The sequence below is a fragment of the Cynoglossus semilaevis genome, chromosome 8 (genome assembly GCF_000523025.1).
Source record: "Cynoglossus semilaevis isolate Cse_v1.0 chromosome 8, Cse_v1.0, whole genome shotgun sequence".
NCBI lineage: Eukaryota > Metazoa > Chordata > Actinopteri > Pleuronectiformes > Cynoglossidae > Cynoglossus > Cynoglossus semilaevis.
In genome coordinates this window covers 24,928,070-24,945,923 of record NC_024314.1, presented here as the reverse complement: position 1 = coordinate 24,945,923, position 17,854 = coordinate 24,928,070, and the positions used below count along the sequence as shown (strand labels likewise).

The window sequence follows — 17,854 nt, the reverse complement described above, 5'->3', positions numbered from 1 at the left end:
TCTCTCCTGTCATCTCTCTGGAGCCGTAATAAGAAGGTTAATGGGCTGAGACTGAAGTTGCAAAATATGAAGCCGTTAGACAAATGTGTGCCGGAATGACGAGGCAATTACACTGACAGACGCACTGCCGGGCTGTCAGAGTTAGGAGTCGGAATAAGAATTAAACCTCCACTTAGTACAACAGGAGGAAATGTGAAATCAGCCAAAAAACTATTACACTGCAATTAGAAACGAGTGCTCCAATTTGAGCATTTTATCTCCGAACCAGCACTCGCAGCTTTGATAAAAAAAAAATTAAAAGGCTAAGAAATTAATGGGATTAGGAAACAATCAGCCGAGCAGCCTGACTGCCAACGACGCAACTTTTCATATCACCATTTTTAATGCTAATGATACCCATTTAAAACGAAAGGCTTTGTGTTGCATTCAAATAACCTCATGAAAGTGAATAATTTGTCATTGTGACACAGAACAACACAAAATTTGACCTCTACTTTTAATCCATCGCCACAGTCAGCAGCTTGACAGCTGGTGGACTCAAACCTGAAACCTTCCGAACAACAAACATTTGCTCTGGTCTGACAACTTTTTCCAAATATCATTGGTTGAGATAAAATGAATGTAACAAATAGCAGCTACTGAAAATGATGTTTTACTTTTTCAAATTATTTTCTGTAACCATGCACTTAGCTGTCTTATTTTTATTTTATTTTTAAGGGTTTGCATGTTCAGCTTCTCCAGCAGGTGGTGCCCTACGCAGCCACTTAGTTCTGCCTCACTCAGACTCTGAGTAAAAACATACAACTGCTGTTTAGGATCCCAACTAATCTGAAATGGAACATTTCCACCACTAAAAACAGCTTATGTACCAGTTGTGGTTCTCGTACCGTAGTTTAAGAACCACTGGATATACATCAAATTCTCAGCAGCTTGGTGGTTTGAATGTGTACTTATATACAAGTGAATGCAATGCTATGCTAAGTATATTTTACTTTAAAAATAATGACATTAATCTTTTACAAAACAAATGTTGACAAGTGATCAATATTGTCCCCAGTAAAATTTCAAACTTAAGAACAGTATAATACAGGTTCATACCAGGAAGATTCTGTTTCATTTACACTTTGACACTTTCTTTTTTACTCACTTTCAGTTTCTTATAGTTTTGTCTGAACCAAGTGTACACGAAGATAAAAAACTAGTCTTAATTTCTACAGAAACAGCTTGACCGCTTTGATAAAGCAACGCTGCCAGGGCTTTTGACGTTGCATTTCAATCAACCTGTAAAAACCCCAGATCATTTCCAAACCCCTCTCTCTCTCTCTTCAGCAGGCTTAACCCCTGCAGCCTCACCAAAGTGCTTCAAGCCACATCGTTTATGAATTATTGAAAAACAGCAGCGCTGCACATGAAATCAACATTCACATATTTTATGATTTGCTCTCAGCTCTCCCTCCCTCCTCTGGCTCTTCCTCTAATCTGTTATTTTGGTAATGATCTGTATTCCTGTGGCATTAGGGTTGGTGAGGGCCTGTGCCCACTGATGCAACGTGTCAGGCATGCTGAGTGACATTACACTGGGCTGCTCTGTTTTTTGTTTTTGTTTTCACACTGTTTTACTGGTAGGTGATTTTCTTCCCTCTTCAGCTTCAAAATTTACACTTTAATATCTTTCCTGACCTACTGAAGATTACTCCAAAAGCTGCCGTATGTTTACTAGACATACTGTAACTACCAACGGTTGGGTTACAGCATGTTTGCATTGCACCCTGCGGCGTATTGAACCTTTAAAGGGAGCTACGGCTGCTCAGAAACGAGCACACAGCTCGTTGACTGCATGAATTATGCATTAAAAATAATGTATCTTTGATCCCCCCCACCCCTCTCTTTTTCCCATTTGCAATACTGCATGAAGAGCTGAATGGTCTGTAAATTTTATGCAAAATGGCTCCCCCTAGTGTCAAGGATAGGGGCGACATCAGGCAATACGTTCTCTTCAGGCGAATGAAGCAGCAGCACGTGCAGCTATTTTTTTTTTACAAGATCAGCGGTTGGTAAATATTTTCGGTTAATAATCGCAAACAAATGATGACGTGTCGTCTTCAATTAAAAAGAAAATCCACAGTGTATTTCAGAGTTTCGATTCAAAGTTTGCAAAATAAATAAATACATATATAAAATAAAAAAAGAGTTTGGATGTTAACATAAAGAAAAATAGCCTTTTATTTATTTTGAATTTTTCACTGTGTGACTATTAGTCACATTGAATCTTTCTATATCTATATGTATGAACATAATTCCTTTAGTCGTGTTTTTTAAGCAGACAGACAAATAAGATAGCCTTTTATTTATTTTGAATTTTTCTCTGTGTCACTATTAGTCACATTTAATCTTTCTATATCTATATATATATGAACATAATTCCTTTAGTCATGTTTTTTTAAGCAGACAGACAAATAATCTTTAAATATCCATGACTTTGTGGGTGAGAGTTAAGAATTCATTAATTTCCACATTAAGTCAGTCATTTTACCTCCGAGCAGTGTGAAAAGCCAGCATTGATCTTCTCTTGCTGTGCCAGTGTTGTAAAAATCCATACTAATTCTTCTGGTAAAAAATAGGGCGAAACAGACTGAGGCTGTGCTGAGTTTAGAGATTTAAAAAGTAGATTAACTTCTTCTTGATCCAAGAAAATGGTCATGTATAGTTTCACAATCTCACATAATGAAGATATGATCATCCGGGTCACTACTTAAAACAAACAACAGTAACAATGTCTTTAAATAGAGCACATTCAAAAGATTAATTCATTTCCTATAGTCAGCAGACTGTGAAAACATTCTGCTGTTTTTAGCATAATGGTAATTAAGTCCTTTTTTTGCAATGTTCCGTTGCATTGCATTGAACAATGTTTCAATTTCTTTTATGGCGCCAACGCTCATCTAGCTAAACACTCTTTGTTTGTGTAAGTGCCTCATTGTCTTTAATGTTGATTACAAAGAGTATAGTGTTGAATGTGAGAATAAGATGAAGCAAAAACAAACAATAAGGGAACAGAAGAGCAGATTTGAAGTTCACACAAAAGTTGGCTCAGAAATGGCTAACTTTAGCTAGGATGCTAGCAATCATTTTAAAAAAAAGATATTGAAAAATCAATATCTTTTTTATGTCTCTCCAGAAACAACAGACACTTGGTAGAATAAAAAAAACGAGCTACGTAGTTAAAAGAAATTCTTAAAAATACTGTGGACGGTTTTATTTTTTAACTTTTCATTTTTATTGGCAAATATAGCAAACAAAAATACTATGCTGCAGTCTGTGTCTTTTCTCTAAATCGGCCGCTCTGTTGGGCCTTTAGATTTTTATGGTAACTTCATGTACACATTTAAATGACAGTAAATATAACCACTGTACTTAAAAAGTACATGAAGCCCTGTCAAAAAGACGATTTAACCTATTAATTCTGAAAAATGTAATACACAAGTATCATATGTAATTTTCTAAAGATATATTGCACCATTTAAATCTAATTAGAAGAAATGTGTTGAGTGTGTTGGGAATGGTTTATAATTGGACTCTAACTGTGTTACCTGCCTTCGCAGAAGAAAACAGTTTTATAACGACAGCAATTAAATCTGTTTTTGCCGTATATTTACATTTTATAAATAAACCCCCCCAGAAACGTTTAATTCATATTAAGTATAATCTGCCGTGTTTCATGTTACTGTCACAACAAACGTACTACAGCATGATACACTCCGAGCTAGTACCGGTCCAAATTACTACTGTTCAAATACTACTGGTCCAAATTATTACTGTTCAAAATTGCACGTGAAGGCAGCAACAGTCTCCACCACCACGTAAGCGGTTTCTTCACGCGTGTACACACGCGACGCTTGTTCCTTTTCACCTCATTGGTCAGCGAAGCCGGGAAACTCCTCGTGACATGTCTGCCGGTATAAATACCAAGGGCGCTGGTGTGCGTACGCAGCCCTAGTGTATGAGGGAAAATGTATCGTCTCGGCCAACAGTTTATCTCCAAGATCGCTTTTAATTCCTTTTTATCTACAGTGCCGCGGGAGTATTTTCATTTTACGAGACGCTGCAATAAAAATTGGTCGTGTATTGGCTGATTTTTGGTGATATTTTTTTTACTTAACTGCACGAAAATGCCAAGGACCAAGAAAAAGAACAGCCGGGGTAAGCGTGGCCGCATTTCTCCGGCCTGGTTTGTTGTTTGCGTCATTGGCCCTGACGGGTGTTGTAGTTCTTTCGGTGCGTTGAACTCGTTGACTCGCGTCGAATGTGTGTACAGTTAGGACTACAATCGTTGGCGGCTGGCCTGCGTCAAAACAAAGCCGAGCAACCGCGAACACAAAAACCCCTAGTTTGTGACATGACGTGTCCTTAAACAAATATTAAATTTGTGTTGCTAAGTTAATTTGTCTTCTACTGCCCTTAGACTAATTATAACACATATTACAATTGTTTTATTTTTTTAAATTCACGATCTGCATTGCTAACTAGCATGTGACTAACTCGTATCTGGCAAGTGTAGTAAGTCTAGATATACTTAGACTTACTACGGTTTGATGTTATCACAACAATACGATACATTAAAGTTTAATATCATTACTTTTTATTTACGTTTTTTGTTTACTATTACACCTGGTCTGAGCCTGGTGTTTTTCCCGTCTACGTGGCGTCTTTTAAACTTTAGCTGACCGTAAAGCTTTTGTTATTGTGTGAATGTATTAACTTAATGGTGCTATACAAAAAAAGGTTAAAAACAAAGATTACATAGGTTATTTCTTTTTAAAAAAGTGGACCCAAACGACGGACATGTTGGCTGGTTGAAAAAGAGGCGGAGCCCGTTTCCCAGAAATCAGCTGTTGTGGAGGGGGAGAGAGTCCACGTCAACACAAACACACATTTTTCGGAAACGTGGACAAAATACTATTTGGAAAGTTCTTGTGTATTTATAAATATGCATACAAAGTACTAAGAAATTGTGATTCTACCGTAGAACAATATACCTACGCCCCACAAGAAGCCAAATAGAAAAACAAAGTTAAAAAAATATTTGTCTAACTCAGCTAAATTATTTTTTCAGATTATTACCATAAAATGACATTCTGTAAATCGAGCTATTTGACTATTTTATACCCTCCATAATAGAGCTGTAGCATCCTTTGGATAAACTGTGTGAACTTTGGTCACTTTAGGCTAAAGAAGAGGTATAAAGATCACATTAGGTCGGGACATTAAGCCATCCTGATAAAATCATGGCATGTGTTTAGTTTGAAAGTTTACCGTTAAGGATAGACTGTATGTTGAGTGTGAGGCATGTTTACACTTTTGCATTTCAAACATAGCCTCAGAGGTTAAATGGGGTCATGGGAGACATGCCTGTTGTGTCTGCGTCTACAAGTACAATTGTACTTGTGACTCATTGACTACATTTTTGTGTGTAATTTAACAGCACGTGTATAATTTCATGACGTATTTGCACCTATTAAAAACCCTTGATCGCTTCATGATGTTTATTATACATTGATTAAACTGACTTTTCCAGTAAGCTCAGTCACAGGCTGTTTGTGTCAAGTGTTGTCATGTTGACCTGTGTCAACTCTTAAACCCTCAAATAACAAGCCTGACGTTGTACTTGCAGAGCAAACACTCGTCCTTGACCGTGGCAGGAGTGGTCACGGTGCGTTTTGAGCGATAGTGAAGGTACAGAAGAAAAAAAAAAATTAGATAACAGCAGCGTTGTACCTGTAAATGTGTTGCATAACAGACCTGCTCCGACTCGCTGTGCTGCGCTCTAACCTGCGACAATGTCACAGTGGATTAAATTTCCCGTGTGCTGTTTTTTGCAGGGGGACAACATGGAAATGTCCAGCCTTTCAGCGACGAGGATGCTTCTATTGAAACGCTCAGCCGTTGCAGCAGCTTCAGTGACGTCACCAGTGTAGTCGACGAAGGTGAGTTCAAATAAGATGTTGTAACACGGTCTTGCTGCTTAGTTTCAGTTCTCTGTTCTTTCTTTACAGTTACAGTGCACGCTCAAAACGCACTTCTGTGTCTGCAGGTGGCGAGGCCAGTGAGGACGCCGCACAGGAGGATTTTCAGTTCAAGCTGAAAGGGTTCATTGACAGCACAGTGGACAAGAGGTGAAACACTTTCTGATCTCCACATGCAGGTTCTTGCAAACCTCAGCAAAATGTTACTTTGTTTCAGATACAAAAGTACAATTAATGGAAATGTTTTTGAATATTCTGTACATAAAATACAAAAGTATATCATGAGCAGAATACCCAGTGATTCTATTGTCCATCAACTTATCGTTGGTCTGGTACACTCGATATACTGTTATTTAAACACACTGCTGGAAAAACTTTTCTTTTCACTGTAGCAGCTCAGGTTTAAAAGACATCTCTGGGTTTCACTGCAACATGATAAAATAATGTATAACCTGTGTCATATTTGTCATATACTTGCAGCTTACTTTGTACAAAATATTTTTGCATGTAGTAAAACCTTGCACCAAAATAAATTCAAATTTGAGTTCAAATTAATATTTTTTTATTTCCTCAGTGCTAAAACCCGACAGGGGGCTCTGGACGGGCTGAAGACGGCGATGGCCACACGGATCTTGCACGAGTTCATCTCTGACAGAAGGATGACCATCACAGACAGCATCGAGCGCTGTCTGAAGAAGGGTACTTGACTCCACTTTTCTAACTTCACCCACTGTTCTCCTGCAGCTTAGCAAACATCATTTTTACACCATTTCTATAAAGCTGTTGAAGACATTTGGGAATACAAACTCAACCCCCCACACACATTTTAATTGAGTCTGTTTGATTTTGATTGATGGCTCTGATAAACGGCTCTGCCTCGTGTCTTCTGATTTAATCGTCTGTTTTCTCATCTCAATGTCAGGCAAGGGAGAGGAGCAGCGAGCGGCAGCGTCGTTGGCCTGCCTCCTGTGTATCCAGCTGGGCTCGGGCATCGAAAGCGAGGAGGTTCTGAAAACTCTGAAACCCATCTTCAAAACCATCTTGGCAGATGGATCCGCCAACATACAAGCCAGACAGGCTGTGAGTAGTGGCTTTGTGTCGGAGATAATCAGCGGAGGGGAAATTGGGTCTTTTTTGTTTTTCTCTCTCTAGGAAACGCTCAGTGCCTGCTGCTGGGAGATGGCAAAGATGTCAGCACTGAAAAATGTTTTTCTGCTTCTCTCACAGGTGGCCACAGGTTTGGGCCTTTGTACTTTGGTTGCGGAAGATGACATTTTGGTAAGTTCTCCAGTGCTTTGTTTTTTAATCGGACCATGTCACATCACATCTTTTGTGTTGCAAAAGATGTGTTGAAAGCTTTATATTTGTACTTCAGGATGTGCACGCCACCATGGAGTGCTTCGAGAACTTGTTCATGCGGTCCTGCGCGAGGCAGGACGGTACCTGTCCTTCGATCAGTCCCCAGATGAGTCAGCTGCACATCAACGCTCTGCTCTCCTGGGCTCTGCTGCTGACCATCTGCTCCGGCAGTCAAATCAAAGAAATACTACAAAAGTGAGACATTTTGCTCACAGTTATTTGCCAATCTTTGTTTTTTTGAAATACTACAAAAGTGAGACATTTTGCCCACAGTTATTTGCCAATCTTTGGGGGTTTTTTTTGCCATGTTTTACTCTTTAACACACATTTTGTCGTGCCCAGATTTTTGCCCAAACTCCCAAGGTTGCTGGAGAGTGACGATGTCAATATGAGGATTGCTGCAGGAGAAACAATCTCTTTGCTTTTTGAGCTGGCCAGAGACATGGACCCGGTGAGTTCTGTTCAAAGGAATCCCTTTATTTTCCAGCGTTTGTGTTCTGCTGTCTTTTGTGTCCGTCCTAACATTTTTATTCCCTTGTTTTTTTTTCTTGTCTCAGGAGTTTGATTTTGACCAATTGGACGAACTCTGCGACAAACTGAACGCACTGGCCACAGACTGTAACAAGCACAGAGCCAAGACGGACAAGAAAAAGCAACGATCTGTGTTCAGGGACGTTCTCAAGGCTGTTGAGGTGAGTTGGTGTCCATCAGATTAGGTTTGTAGGAATCTGAGGCCAGTTGGCTCATGGGAAAAATTCACTTCTGTTTTACAGGAGGGCGACTTCCAGTCCGAGACCATTCGATTTGGGACCGAGCGTATGACCATTGACAGCTGGGTCAGAAAGAGGATGTATGATGCCTTCAGGGAGTTTGTGGGCTCTGGAATGAACTATCACCTGCAGGTGTATATTTTAATTATGGATTTGTTTTACATTTTGACAATAGTTTCTAATATTACTTGGGTAACGGCAGGAAATAACAAAGGCGTTAATTTTCCCACTTCATCTTTGATTCCAGGCCAATGAATTCATCCGAGACGTGTTTGAACTGGGACCACCTGTTTTGGTTGATTCGGCAACGATGAAGGCTATGAAAATATCTCGTTTTGAGAGAGTATGTTGTACTGCAGTAGTCACTAGTGTTTTGTTTTCTATTAATTTTAATTGCTTATTTTTGTTAGATTGTAAAAGCCTATTTATTAGGCCCCACCCACCCACCCCCACTTCTCTGTCTCTCTCCTCACATTGGTTTTTTAAAAAAAGTTTTCTCTTGTATGAAACGCTCACCTTTTGTTGATTGGAAGTGACCTTCATTGACCTACACACATTCCTCACAAATATCAGATATTTTGAGGGTATACAAATTAAGTATATCCGTCAATATTAAGTGCTGTTGTATATGTATATTTGTGTTTTGTTAAGTTTTTTTTTTTGTTAATATTACATTTCGTGGCCTTTTCTTTTGTCCATAATAAATAATATAACAAAGCCTGAAACAGTCTCACAGCGTTGTTTGCTACATTTACTTTGTGTTGGAACTTGTTTAACCCCTTTGGAATTTGTATTTGTAATTTGCACTACAGAGTAACAATTACGTGGGTAGTTCCTGTGAATATTGTGGTGTTTTTAGTGTAGGATCTCCAGTGCTTTGTAAGATGTGGTGTAATAAACACTGAAAATCTGCAACAACTTTTGACCACGTTTTTCTGTTTGTTTTACACTGTTGGTGTCAGGAGCGTTTTTACAGCCAATCAACGCACGACATGTGATTCGCCTCATTGACATGTAAATCATGATGAGCGTTTGTGCCCCCTACAGGTAAAACCATGTAAAATAAAAAAAATAATTTAAATTTACATTTAATTTAAATGGTAAAAAAAAGGCTGTTGAATACAAAGTTTTGTAAAAAGGCTTAGCCAAACAGATGATTTTGACATACGCCTAAGTGTAAATGCAGTGTGTAGGATAATTTGCTCCCAAAACTGATAGTTTTAGGTTAGTGTTCGTCACTTTAAAAAATTGAATCTGTCAAAATGGCACATGGGGATATGTGGGTAGTAAAGTTTGATACAAAAGTAGGCAGTATTATCGTATTTTTTATGTTAGTAATATAACAGCAGAACAAACCAAATTGTTTCTACAGATCAGGATTCACTACATGTTATGTGGATTTTATGTGTAAAGCTGAGGTTATAGTGAAACTGAAGAAGGAAAAACTACTCAGAAGAATGTATTGCTTCAGTTCACTTTTGAATGAACGAGGAAAACAACATTACAGCATCTTGATTTCTCTCATCCACAGCAGTAACCGTGGCTCACAGCAGCTGTAAACGTCTCACCACTAGGCTACAAATAACGGAAATAGTTCTAATAATAGTGTCGGTCTCCCAGAGTTCAGAACAACAGACACAGTTTAATGAGTTTTCCCTCATGTAGAACAGGAGAGGATATAAAGAAGTATTATAATTTTATTTTTACGATAGTTTTTTTTTTATTGCAGTGGTGAGTTTTCATTATTACAATCAAAATGTTGTCACGATGACTCTTTTTTTTTATTGTCCAACGTCTCTGCACTTTATGTCCCACAATACACCAAAAAGCACAACAGGACTAACTTGTATTCAATATATTAATTTGGTTTGTTTTCCCCCACAATATCAGTGTCCAGAATAATTGTTTTTTTTTTACCCCCGCAATTTTTTTTTTCAAAATAACTTTAAACAGGATTGTACATTTTGTTAAATTGTGGGTGTCACCCAAAATAAAGTTGTCAGGGACAAACTAACAATCTGTTTTTCTTTTTGTTTTTTTCCCCCCCAGAGTTATTTGTGCACTGCAGATGAAGTGGAGTTGACGTCCTTGGAGCTACGGCTGTCACACCCACGTTCAGATTCTCATTTTGAGTGATATGATTTATCACCGGGCAATATAAATAAATAAATAAATGAAATAAACGCTCACCATCAGTCATGCGGCGCCCCGGGCGTCATAGATGGCACGCCTCGTGCAGTGAGTCAGACATGACAGCGCCGTCTCCATCATGGTGATCATAGCGCTGTGACAGCGAGCTGGCTAATATTGGAAGGTCACTTCATCCTCGTGTCAGTCCGGATGTACTGTATAATGTCAGAGACACACAATTAGAACACAGCAGCAGCAGCAGTGCAACTCACCGGCACAAAAATATCAAGTGGTGTTTTTGTTTTGTTTTTTGTCTGTGACTTGTGTTGATAGAAAGATAACACCAGACATTTTCAGCAGTTATTTCAACGAATGTTAATCAAATATTTACATTTTTCTTTTCTTCAGGTTTGGTTTAAAGTGTCCTTGATATTTAAAAAAAAAGAAAATTGTCAATTTTGAAAAGTTGGAAAAACCAGGACAGATAATGAAAACTCAAGCTCAACACCTGACAATGAGATTCATCCTAGAACAGTGATTCTCAAACTGTGGTACGCATACCACCGGCAGTACGCAGGGAAAATTCATATTTTCACATTTACATTTTCAATTAAGAAATGGATTAGAAAAACTGTGTAGCTACTCGTGAGATTATGAAATAGGATGTCTGGTCTTTTTATTTATTTACTTGTTTTTTTTGCTGCAATGCAAGTCTGTTGCTCACGTAAGCACAGGCACCACGGCATCATGGGAACACTTGATGGAGGAGGAATTCTAATGTTGGTCATCATGGTGGTACTCAGAGAGCTCGATGTTTTTTCTCAGGTGGTACAGAGTATAAAACGTTGGCGAACCACTGTCCTAGAACTTTTTGACTGACATTCTGACACACAGCCGTCTGTTTGACCTGCCCTACCAGCCGATTAAACATCCAAATTCTAAAAGGTAGCTCTAAAGACAAGTTGTCAGTCTCCGACAGCGCTGACTGACATTTCATTCAGTCGGTGAAAGAAACGTCAGTCGGCGCTGCCTCTTCCAATAACACACAACGATGTGTTTCGTTCCAACTCCTGAGGCCGTGCAGCGCGGTGCTGTCTGAAAACCAAAGTGAAGGGTCAAAGATTCCTGTCTGTAAAGATGTCCGTCTCAAACTGAACGCTCCTCAGTGGTAATGATTCACAGAGCAGCGTGCGGACTGATAAGGCTGTGTGACCTTAATAGGTCAGAGGTCACTGCAGTTTGCTTTTCCTTTGAGACTGATATAAAATGGCCTAAAGCTGAGTATAAAACTGTCAGAAATATATTTTCTTTGCTTTTACGGATTTAAAATTTAAGAAAAATCTTTTTTAAAAAAAGGAGTTTGCTTTATTCTGGCAAAAGACTTTACCGTCTGTTCTTTTGCTAACGTTTGTTTGTTTCTTTTTTAGCTTCACCTCGGCAACTCTGTGTTATTGTTGTTGTTGCTATTTTTCCTTGCCATCAACTTTTAACTATTTCTTCACAAAGTGTTTTTATTCTATCTTTGCTACTTCCCATTTCTCTTTTAGTTTTTCTTCCTTACTTTTGTTTATCTTGGCTAACATAGCTAGCTCTTACTCGGCAAACTGTAGCTTAATTTAGTTAGCTTCCCTTCAGCCATTTTTTTTTTTTTGGCAAACAGTCTCATTACTACTTCATTTTTTAATGTGATGTATAGGGGATAATACAAGTTGAAATGTCCTAAAAATATTTGTCCAAAATCTTTGATTTAATTACAATGCAGTTTAAACTAAAGGGAGGAAGTGTAATGACAAGTTATATGGCCACCAGGGGACACCGTCTGAACTTCAATCCAATCTATCTTTCTAACAATAAATCCCTTTTGATTTATTTTTCAATTAAACCAGTTTTTTTCCAGTTATTGTTCAATTAGGTTCACAATTTGAATACAGTCAGAGAGCTTGACAGAACTGGGGAGAATGCTAATGGACTTTATTCACATTCTACACACACACACAGACAGACAGCGGCAGTAATTAAGAGCCTAATTTGGAGCTGAAACAAGAACATGAAAAACTGAGCCGGTGTTTTCACTTTGATCAGTCGTGTCATTTGTGTCGCTGAGTGCAACTGACTGTCAGGTTATTCTGGTTGTGACGCTGCAGAAACATCACTGGGACAAATGTCGAGGGCTGTGAGTGTGGTACAGAAAAGGACTGAACGAGCCTGGAACCTGCTTTCAGGAAAGGAATGGTAAATGCACTCTCCTTCGCTGCACCGATGCTTTCAGCCAATCACTGTTTGGTGTGATTGTTCACGACGAGAACGTGCTGTTTCTGCCAGTCGACCTTTTAGGGCCTTTTAATCGTAATAAGCATTTTGCTATTATTGAAGCTAATGTATTATTATAAGAGACTCAAACACATTTTCTACAGACTCACTGATGTGAATGTGTACGCAGACGTGTCTGAAAACATCAGAACTACTCCTCACTTATTTAACTCCAGCTCACAAATCTGGTGTAGAAATACCATCAGGGCTTGTTATTATTGACAGGACGACAATGACGGGAGCTGAGAGATGTTAGCGACGTCGACCTTTGTTGTCACGTGTGACCTGCTTCCATGCTTGGATGTTGTGCTTAATTCAATTTTGCTTCAAATGGAAAACTCCCCATTTTTTATTTACAGTTTATGAGGCAGATTAATCAAAAGATTTTCCTGGTTTAAGAGTAGAAAAATTGGACTTTAATGATAATTAATCAGTGGGCTTCAGTGACTTTTTAGCAGCTCTTCTTCCAAACTTTCCCAATCTTTCTTGAGCTACGATATACTGTATATTTCACATTTGAAAAATCCCAAGACGAGTAGCACCAAAAAAATTCATTCAAATGTATATGTAATAAAATATAATGATATTCTAGTTATAATTTAGTCACAATTTACTCAGTATTAAAACCGAGTCTGTTTAGTTGAACATGACCCTTGATACTAGCAGGAATTCAAGAAAAACACACAGCTCATAGACATCTGCTGCCACCTAGTGGTAGTTCTTACTTGTTCTGCCTGTCATTGTCACATAGCTACGTCTTACTTGTTCTGCCTGTCATTGTCACGCTACTTTTCAAACCACTTGAGTCAAAATTGACAATTTTCCACTGTACACCAAATACTCTCTCACGACACAATGACTTCGGTTGATTTGATAAACTTTGCAGTCTGTCGCTACGTCTTTAGACATCGTCGTCAGGTGTGCGAAAACCTGCTGAGACCGGTCTGTCAGTGTGTACTCAAAGTCTTTTCAAAATCCTGTAAACATTGTGAGAGCGTTAGCTTAAGCCCTTGGTAGAATATGTTCAAACATTTTAATCCCAACATCTTTATTCTAACATCGGCAAAAGCCTCTGATTTGCTAGTTTTTTTTCCCTAAATCATAGCCACACATTGTTGCACATTAGGACTGTTGGAGCTGAAAAAGGAGTAAGAGGTCCAGAAATAGTCATAAATACATACGATACTTGGCTGTTTTAGCCTCTGTGACACTCTCTACTGTATATATCAGCCGTCATTAGGTTCTGATGTGCCACTCCCTCATCCACCCCCATTTTTTCCACCCTCTTCTAACCATTTCCTTATTTCCTGTCTTCATTTCCTCCCCGGAGCGAGGCGTTTACAGTAGCCGTCAAGCTGAAAAATGGATCTAGAGATTAGAGGCACTTTGTCACCGACCGACTGAGCGCCACGGTACAGTATATGTTCCTTAACGTACGCTGTCGAGCCTGGGGGGCCTGTTGTTGTGACTGAATAAAAAGGCTGCCGCCTGTGATGACAACAATTATGCAGCCTATACGGTACACATCACCATGAAGTATTCAGCTCCTCTGTCTTAGCTCCTTCTGATGCGTTCGAGTGTTTGTTGAGTGTTTGTATTCCTCGTTATGATTGGTGCCTTTGGTTGTGTCCCTGTTTTTTTTTTTTTCTTCTTTTAACTGACTTCGTTTGTCAAGAGAACTCAATAAAAATCTCTTTTCCACTGCTTCTCTGGTTGGTCCCTGAGGTGTTTACGGTACTGCCTCAAGATTAACGGTGGAATAATTAAGTTGACTAAGAGCTGGTGACGCACTCACTGATTTTTTGTTTTGTTTTTGTTTCATGAGCAGTTTATAAAGAGGCATACAAAAAGTATCAATGCCCATTTTTTTTTGTTAAAAGTTTGCTTTATTTTTTTTATCCTTTTTTTTTAAACTAGTCAATAATTTCCACACACCCACACACATAATTGGCTCCAGCGGGGTTGTCAGAACTCTTGCTCTGATCCCAATCCTGGAGAACAATAATTGACCACGCTGGTTTTGGCTCCAAAAAATTGATTTCTAATGTTAATTGACCACGCTGGTTTTGGCTCCAATGCCCAAATCCCAAATGCACAGACTTTTTTCAGTTCTAGTTTAACAAAAAAAACCCAAAACGTATCCTTCAAAAAATACTTTAAATACGTTTTTAAAAACAATTCTAAAGTAACAATTAAATAAGATATTATATATTTACATGTTGATTTAATGTTAAATGTTAAATCCCAGAGTACTGTTTTGAGGTACTTATGGCTTTGGCCAGATGTCAACATACTGCGTGACGACTCGGCGATACTGCACAACATCCTATTCCGATCTGATGATTATTTCTGAGCCGGTGGTCTATAAAGTTTCAGCAGCGTCACTTCAGGAGATAAAATGTCTGGGAGCGTGTGCTCACTCTGCTGCAATACAGACTGACACAATACAGACAGTTGATGCAGTTATGATATTAAGAGGCTGAGGCTGGAGCTTGGAGTCGTGGAACCGACACTGATATAGTAAACGAATACATATATTATCATGTATTATTAGATGAACAGATAAACACACTGTCTGAAGGCTTACAGTACTGCCCTCCTCCCCTGCTTTTTTTTTACCCTCGTGTTTAAACGGGGTTAATGATAAGGACTTTTCACTGCTGCAGCCGTGGCAGTAAAAAGTCTTTTTAGCTGAAGTCAGTAAAGTTTATTTATACCGCCCATTTTCTGGAGCATGAGGTAAATTAAAACGCCGGCGATGAATCACCCGAATGAGGAAAAACTCCTAATGCTGTTTGTTAATTCTGCTTACAATGCTGTTGACATCACCCGGAACCAAACAAAAGGGGATATAATGTCAAGGTGAGTGTAATGCCAGACTTTACCAGAGGGTGGCAGTTGCTCACCATCCGAGCTCCTTCTGCCCTCTGCCGCGTGAACGCCTGCCCTGAACTGACAGTGCAGTCACTCCCTGCACTTGGAGTGTGGAGTGTGAAGATGTGGGTGAGATTTTTTTTTTTTTCAGGATCACTCCAAAAATTAAATAAAAATTTTTTTACTTCACCTACTTACACACTTTTCTCTCACTATTTTCTCACTTCCACACGATTGTCAAGAGAACTCAATAAAAATCTCTTTTCCACTGCTTCTCTGGTTGGTCCCTGAGGTGTTTACGGTACTGCCTCAAGATTAACGGTGGAATAATTAAGTTGACTAAGAGCTGGTGACGCACTCACTGATTTTTTGTTTTGTTTTTGTTTCATGAGCAGTTTATAAAGAGGCATACAAAAAGTATCAATGCCCATTTTTTTTTGTTAAAAGTTTGCTTTATTTTTTTTATCCTTTTTTTTTAAACTAGTCAATAATTTCCACACACCCACACACATAATTGGCTCCAGCGGGGTTGTCAGAACTCTTGCTCTGATCCCAATCCTGGAGAACAATAATTGACCACGCTGGTTTTGGCTCCAAAAAATTGATTTCTAATGTAAATGCACAGACTTTTTTCAGTTCTAGTTTAACAAAAAAAACCCAAAACGTATCCTTCAAAAAATACTTTAAATACGTTTTTAAAAACAATTCTAAAGTAACAATTAAATAAGATATTATATATTTACATGTTGATTTAATGTTAAATGTTAAATCCCAGAGTACTGTTTTGAGGTACTTATGGCTTTGGCCAGATGTCAACATACTGCGTGACGACTCGGCGATACTGCACAACATCCTATTCCGATCTGATGATTATTTCTGAGCCGGTGGTCTATAAAGTTTCAGCAGCGTCACTTCAGGAGATAAAATGTCTGGGAGCGTGTGCTCACTCTGCTGCAATACAGACTGACACAATACAGACAGTTGATGCAGTTATGATATTAAGAGGCTGAGGCTGGAGCTTGGAGTCGTGGAACCGACACTGATATAGTAAACGAATACATATATTATCATGTATTATTAGATGAACAGATAAACACACTGTCTGAAGGCTTACAGTACTGCCCTCCTCCCCTGCTTTTTTTTTACCCTCGTGTTTAAACGGGGTTAATGATAAGGACTTTTCACTGCTGCAGCCGTGGCAGTAAAAAGTCTTTTTAGCTGAAGTCAGTAAAGTTTATTTATACCGCCCATTTTCTGGAGCATGAGGTAAATTAAAACGCCGGCGATGAATCACCCGAATGAGGAAAAACTCCTAATGCTGTTTGTTAATTCTGCTTACAATGCTGTTGACATCACCCGGAACCAAACAAAAGGGGATATAATGTCAAGGTGAGTGTAATGCCAGACTTTACCAGAGGGTGGCAGTTGCTCACCATCCGAGCTCCTTCTGCCCTCTGCCGCGTGAACGCCTGCCCTGAACTGACAGTGCAGTCACTCCCTGCACTTGGAGTGTGGAGTGTGAAGATGTGGGTGAGATTTTTTTTTTTTTCAGGATCACTCCAAAAATTAAATAAAAATTTTTTTTTTTTTCAGGATCACTCCAAAAATTTAAATAAAAAATAAAAATTTACTTCACCTACTTACACACTTTTCTCTCACTATTTTCTCACTTCCACACGGCATCAGCACGTCACAGATGGCTCTTTTTATGAGCCCACTCAGTCACACATCTCTGTGTTTTTTTTGTTGTTGTTGTTGTTTTTTTTTGCATCACCAGAGTCACATCTCATTCATCCCTCAGCTAAACAAGCAGCAGCCAGCTAAGATGACACCATATGGAATGTGGTTGTGGATTTCAAATGCGGAGTCCAGTCCTACACCGTTTGTCGTGCCGAGCTCAGATGCATTGTAGCCCCCACACGGTGTGACTCATAGCTACTGTACACTCACACACACACACGCATATAGAGAGAGAAAGTGCACATGTGCAGACAAGTACTGCCACATATTCCTCCTCCTCCTCCTCCTGCTGCTGCTCCTCTCCCTCCTCCTCCCCCCCTCTCTCTCTCTCCCCCTCTCTCCCTCTCTCCAATGTGGGCCAGTGATGAGCTCAGGCCCCCATCAGGGATGACAACTGTTCACTGGATGATGCCACAGAAAGGAGGCAAAAGGGCACAGTGAGGAGGGAAAATACCTGCCTCTGTGTGCAGCACTTGTCCTCAGCACACGCCATGACTAGGAGATTACGAAATGCGAGATAAATCAGGTCCATCCTATAGCTTCATCCTTTTAGCATCAAATGCTAACTCCGCACACAGGGAGGCCCGGGTTTTTTTTTTATCTGCTCCTTTAAAACACTGACTCAGTTCTGTGCAGTCGCAGCGAGTG

General features: G+C 39.2%; 1 protein-coding gene and 1 long non-coding RNA gene across 2 annotated transcripts in view; one reads left to right on the top strand and one right to left on the bottom strand.

Annotated features, from left to right (window-relative positions):
* Positions 1–3,975: 3,975 nt before the first annotated feature.
* Positions 3,976–8,698, top strand: ifrd1 (interferon-related developmental regulator 1). Its single transcript, XM_025057152.1, has 12 exons — positions 3,976–4,200; positions 5,880–5,984; positions 6,092–6,173; positions 6,598–6,722; positions 6,946–7,103; positions 7,251–7,301; positions 7,399–7,577; positions 7,725–7,833; positions 7,940–8,074; positions 8,156–8,284; positions 8,400–8,557; positions 8,686–8,698. The coding sequence occupies exons 1-12, from the start codon at positions 4,170–4,172 to the stop codon at positions 8,696–8,698; spliced, it is 1,275 nt and encodes a 424-aa protein (XP_024912920.1). The 5' UTR covers positions 3,976–4,169.
* Positions 8,699–8,783: 85 nt separating this feature from the next.
* The window catches only part of LOC103382872 (uncharacterized), a 37,594-nt gene continuing 28,523 nt past the window's right edge, over positions 8,784–17,854 (bottom strand). The window contains exon 3 of the long non-coding RNA XR_521958.3: positions 8,784–10,497. This is a non-coding gene — a long non-coding RNA (uncharacterized LOC103382872). The remainder of the gene's footprint in view (positions 10,498–17,854) is intronic.